Genomic DNA, 6005 nt, shown 5'->3' with positions numbered 1-6005 from the left:
TTGGTAAACATAAAAATGTAAAAGCCATACAGGATACATCCTAACCTAACCTAGGTACAGGGGCCCATTATAGTTTGTATGTGGGTGTGGGAGTGTTGGGGCGAGCCTTCTCTATAGCATCATAAGTCATTGTGCTTGCTTCCATAACTACCCCCTCCATTGTAATCCCCTAGCATTGTAAATGTATGGGTATATGTGATTAGTTAACCGGCCATTTCCGACAGAATTGAATGTCGAAGTACTGTACAAGCAAATCGTTTTATTTCCTGATAAAAATCAAGAGTTTATGGTATACTAAAAATTAAGTACATTATTCTAAAGATAAGAATAGCAAAGTGACAAAGGGACTGCCACCAAACAAAGACCAAGATGGTAAAGTCCATTGCTGATAATTCAGTTTGGCAAGTGATAAAATTTTTAAGATGCACATGTAGTTTACCATTTAATCTCGGCAACAACTCAAACTATGTTGGTAGGTGACTCTTTGGAGTAGGAAACGCTCTCCAAAATTTCAAAACCTATCCGTAAATATTTGCGACAACTGTATCTTAGATCTTTCAAAATTTAGATCAATCATATCATTTCATGTGCATATTATTGCTGAAAGCTGTGTTGTTTTGATTTTTGTTTAAGAATAGCTAGGAAATGTATAATTTTCAAGATTTCATATGTTGCTCCATGACATTGTGCCTCCTCAGTGTAAAGAGGTTAGGTAAAGATACAACAAAACTTTCCAAACAGAACTTGAATATTGGCTACTTATAAAATTGGACTGTAAGATATATGGGTCACAGTTGATGTCAGTGTTACCTAAATTAGGTCGTCTGATGTTATCTAGCAGGGTCTTTAGTCTCAAATCACTCCCAATCCATTAACATTAACTATAAAATTGGAGAGTGGTATTTACGGGGCTGCTTCCGGACTTAAACCTAACAGGTAACGACAAGGTTACAGCCTTCCCTGATCTGACTGTAGATGAAGGTAGATGACCTTTGCCCCCTCATGTGATCCCTTGGTCACCCTTCACTTATTGTTGTATAGAGTCAGCCCTTGATATTTGCGGAGGTTAGTTAACGGAGATAGGTGCGAAAAGTGAGAATCCGTGAATACTTGCTGCTCTAGGGTGTCTCAACTCTGTCCATTGCCTAGGTAAACGATAAGACTACGTTACACACACTTTATGCAAATAATGTAACAAGAAAACAGAGTTGTTCCTATCTAATAACACTTGCTGATACTGATATATTACTGTAATTTATGTACAGTACTATCACTACATTATAGCATACAGTAGTTATCCTAGATAACACTCGTAAGTTTTCACCGTTTTCGGAAGGTCAACTTGCACTGTTCCAATTCACCGTTTACATAACATATATCTACATTGCTACTGTAAAGTATGTCATTTTTTATGCAGTATTATGCAGCAGTTAATATAACACTGATGCTAATACACAATGAATACACTACCACAATAAGAATTAAAAGAAAAAGTATGGGTATAACACCATCAACCATTTACGTACAAAGTTCTACGCGGCCGTCGACTGGTGTGTTGGTTAGTGTAATGAACGAATCACTCTCTCTTTATACTAAAATCAGCGTAAACACACTAGAAAAGTACAGGTTTTTGACATCGCTTCTATTTACATCACTATGGGATTTTGCACTAAAAGGACTGAAGGGGGGAATGCACATGCGAGGAAAGGCGATGCATGACTGAGGTTGAGTTAGTGAGTAATAGTCTGTTTTGTTGCGTTGAGAGAAAAGTGTCGCGAGGCATGCCATGTGCAAAGGGGCGTGGTTGGTTTCAAAACCGCCCAATATGTGATATTTCTAATTAAGTACGTTATCTGGTTCTCTGTACTGTACAGTATTGCGAATGACGACTAATTCCACTGCGGTAGAACCAGCAGATATTGAATGCTGACTGTACACATATCCTATCGCATACCTGTAGTTCATCAATAGGAGAGGCTTAAATATTGTTAATCTTGCAGTAGGCTTTTTCAGTTGTGTTAAAGTTTGATACCTTTTTAGAAAGTACGATGGAGTTGTTTCTTCCTCCTTTACTTTTTCCAAAGCGGTTCCCTTGAGCCATTGTAAGCATCCCTTCAGAATTATTCATATGCTTGATTTATTGCACTCTAGATTTGTTTTCAACAAAAACAGGTTAGGTAGGACATGGTTCTCTAGGTTAGGTAACATTAGAGAAGGATAATTTAAAGTACGTCTTTGTATTTCTGATTACCTCTTGTTTTTTTTCCCTACTCAAAGTGGTATCCGAGTGCTGTACTCCATTATTTTTAGACTCGTATGTGGTAGTTTTAGGGGTCAAGTGTTTCAAATGAAAATGGATGATAAATTCAAAAATTTTTACTGGAAACCATCTGCAATTTTGACTCTGAACTCGATTATGGGGAATTTACAAAATTGCACCAAAAACTAAATAAACTTTGTGTAATCTTATAACAGCATACCCCAAAAATACTTCAAGTACACAGTTCTTTCCAAATATACCTGAATAGATCCAAGGTGGTGGCTGATGGGACCATCCTACAGAAACAGGCAAAAAGCCTATTTTGATAGCCTACTGAAATTCAAAATTGACCATTGAAAGAATTTTACAATATAGTACAGTTTGATCACTGTGAGGGCACGTAATGAGAAGCAGCTGAGAACTGATTTGTTTATTGTTCGGGACATTCTATTTATAAACAGGTGTGTGAATGGAAAGGAAGTGCCCGGGTCAGGGCAAACGACCTTCGTCACGCAAAGGTCGAATCTGACCGGGCATTTGTGTTTCTTACACAAGATTACACACAATCTGTGGAACATCAAATACATGAAATGGCATAATATATACGTCGGCTGAAAGGCCGGAAAAATCTACATTGATTGATATATACATGCAGGCCGTAGCAAATACAGTTAATAAATTGTAAGTACAAAATGCAGATTGGGCGAACCGAAATCCAAAAGAATGATGTCTTTACAAGTACTCCCTCCCCAGACAAAGATTATTTTACAATAATTGTTGTTGACAATGTGACATTTTCAATCCTGGTATCTTCGAGGGGGGCAAAGGCGCCCCCGGGCTCTTGATATCTGCGGAAGGGGAGGCTGAGACCTCTGATGCGTTGTCCGACAGGATGCCTTCCTGGACGGGGTTCCCGGGAGGTTCGACTGTCTGTGAGGTGGGCTGGTTACACTGAGTGGGAGGAGCTTGTTTCGGGGCGGCACTTGGAGATGCCCCTTTTCGGTGTTCGCAGTGTTGTCGTCCAATGTCAGGAATGCGGGTTTCAGTCTGTTGACCGGTACCCAATCTTCTTGGCCGTGAATCATGAGGCAGTATGCCCTGGGGGCGGTCTTCACGACACAGTATGGACCCCTGTATGGGTGCATCAGGGGCTGTCGATGCTGTCGTTCCTGACAATGACGTAAATGCAGGTGTCCAAGCCCTTCGGGTTGTAACAATTGGTCCTTTCTGTGAAGGTTCTCAGATACGGCGTGAATTTCCCAGCGACCTCACAAAGCCTTGCGATCAGCGTGTCCTGGTTGGTGTTGTTTGTTGGTAAGAACTCCCCAGGTTCTCCGCTGTGGAAACCTCGCCGTTTGCTCTGGGGGCGGTCCTGAGGCCGAGGAGGACCCATGGTAGCTGTGATTTCCAGTTTTCATTGGTGCAGTGGGCCATGAGGGAAACTTTCAGTCAATAATGGACCCTCTCTACTATGCTGTTGGCCGCGGGGTTGTACGCCTTTGTGATGTGAAGAGATGTTCCTAGTAGGCGAGCCGGGGAGCCCCACAGCTCAGTCAGGAACGCCGATCTGAGGTCAGTCATGTTGTCATCGGGTACTCCGAAACGGCTGATCCAACTTGACAGGAGCGCTTCTGCGCAAGTGTTCGTTGTTGCTTCTGTCATGGGGCAGGATTCTTGGCACCTGGTGGATTGGTCTATGATCGTAAAGAGACACCTCACGTCTCCAGACTGTGGGAGGAGTCCCACGATGTCGACATGTATGTGCCCGAAGCTGCGCCTCGATTGAGGGAAGTGACCGACGCTGGCTTCTGTGTAACTACTGATCTTGCTGATCTGGCAGGCCATGCACGTTCTGGTCCATTTGCGTGAATATTTTTTTATGCCGTGCCAAACAAATTTTTCAGTCATCAGCTGTGCCGTTGTTTGTCCTGAGGGATGTGATAGTCCATGGATGATTTCCAACACCTGTTTATGCCGGGAGGCAGGTACCCAGGGACAAGGGTAAATGGTGCTGCTATCGCAGAGGAGTGATGTGCACGTCGGGTCCAATGGGATGTCTTCTAATTTCAGCAAAGTGGGCGTTGTGTGGTACGCTGTTGTCTGTGGATCGGCGGCGTGTTCTCGGGCGAGGTCTGCGTAGTCCCCTCCCCCCAGGTGGATGGAGTTGATTTCTACCCGTGACATTGCATCGGCTATGGGGTTCTTCTTGCCTGGAAGGTAGCAGAGGGTACACCTGAACTCAGCGAAGGTGGCAGCTAGGTACCGTAGTTGTCTCACCGACCCCGCGTCGTCCACCTTCGTGAAGATGTGGACCAGAGGTTGGTGGTTCATTTGGATGGTGAAGGAGGTCCTTTCCAAGAGGTACCGGAAATGCCAAACGGCCTGGTAGACGGCCAGTAATTCCCTGTCAAATGTACTGTAATGCGTTTCAGGTAGCTTGCTTGAGTTTGTGGCTGAAAAACGCTAGTGGCGGGGGTGGTCCGTTCACAATCTACTCCAACAATGCCCTGTAGGCAATGTTGCCACGTCGGTAGTGAGTCTGAGGGGGCCTCCGGGTCCTGATAGACTAGCGTGGTCGCATAGGCGAGGGCGGCCTTCGTCTGATCGTACGCCTGCTGCTGTGGCGTTTCCCATTTCAACTTCATTGCGTTCCCCTTCAGGTCGTCGTTCAGCGGAAAAATGATGCGAGCGATGTCTGGAATTAAACGCCAATAATAATTGACCATGCCGATGAATTCTTTCAGGGCCTTGATTGTCTTAGGTGTGGGAAAGGTCCTCACTGCTTCCACCTTGGAGGTCATGGGGCGTACTCCTGTCGAGACCTCGTGTCCCAGGAAATTGACCATTTCTGCGCCGAATGTGCATTTGCTGAAGCGGACAACTAACTTGTTGTTCTTCAGGCGTTTTAAGACCACCTGAATGTGGTCCTTGTGCTCTTAACGCGATATGGAGAATATCAGGATGTCATCCACGTAGCAGCAGCAGGAACGCCAAAGATGCTGTCCATCAGGTGCTGGAAGGTGGCCCCCGCATTTCTGAGGCTTGAAGGTTGAGAAAGCGAATGTGTAAGTCCCGAAGGGTGTAATGATGGCTGTGTTTGGGTTATCGTCCGGGTGGCTGGGGACCTGGAAGTACGACTTGAGGAGGTACATCTTCGTAAACATTTTTACCCCATGCAGGGCGCCGGTGAGGTCCTGTTGTTTGGCAGGAGGTAGTGATGGGGCGTTGTGATTAGGTTGAAGCGGCGATAGTCCCCACAAGCTCTCCAGGCGCTGTCTGGTCTCTACCATGTGGAGGGGGGAGGCCATAGTCTTGCTGCCGCCTTGCAGATCCCCATCCGCTCCATGTCGGCGAAGGCATTCTTGGCATCACAGAGCTTTTTTGGGTGGTAGTCGGGAAAACTTGTCATGTGTGGTGGGGGGGGGGGGTCCCGTTGTTGAAATGTGGGGATTGGCTGGCGAACCAGCTGACTGACGGAGTTCCGGCTTGAATACGTCGGGGAACTCTTGCAGGAGGTCAGCGTAGAGATGAAAGTTAGGGGAGTACACAGTGGTTAAGCCTGGGATGTCGATGGGAGATCAGGAATGACATGTTCCTGTGTCGATGAGTTGCTTTCAGGCGATGTCCACTAGCAGTCCATGGTGGGCCATGAAATCCACTCCCAGCAGAGGGTGATTGATGTCGGCGATGGCATAGGGTCAGGTGTAGGACCTGACACAGTGTCGCAGAGGTAGAACTCCACCTG

General features: G+C 45.6%; 1 protein-coding gene across 1 annotated transcript; it reads right to left on the bottom strand.

Annotated features, from left to right (window-relative positions):
• Positions 1 to 5196: 5196 nt before the first annotated feature.
• LOC137622615 (uncharacterized) lies at positions 5197 to 5550 on the bottom strand. Its single transcript, XM_068353221.1, has one exon. The coding sequence runs from the start codon at positions 5548 to 5550 to the stop codon at positions 5197 to 5199; it is 354 nt and encodes a 117-aa protein (XP_068209322.1).
• Between the last annotated feature and the right edge of the window lie 455 nt (positions 5551 to 6005).

The sequence above is a fragment of the Palaemon carinicauda genome, chromosome 29 (assembly GCF_036898095.1).
Source record: "Palaemon carinicauda isolate YSFRI2023 chromosome 29, ASM3689809v2, whole genome shotgun sequence".
Lineage (NCBI taxonomy): Eukaryota > Metazoa > Arthropoda > Malacostraca > Decapoda > Palaemonidae > Palaemon > Palaemon carinicauda.
The sequence above is the reverse complement of the archived record's forward strand: the minus strand, read 5'-3'. Positions and strand labels throughout refer to the sequence as shown.

Coding starts and splice junctions, on each gene's coding strand:
- LOC137622615 (XM_068353221.1), bottom strand. CDS start 5,550: ATGGTAGAGACCAGACAGCGCCTGGAGAGCTTGTGGGGACTATCGCCG.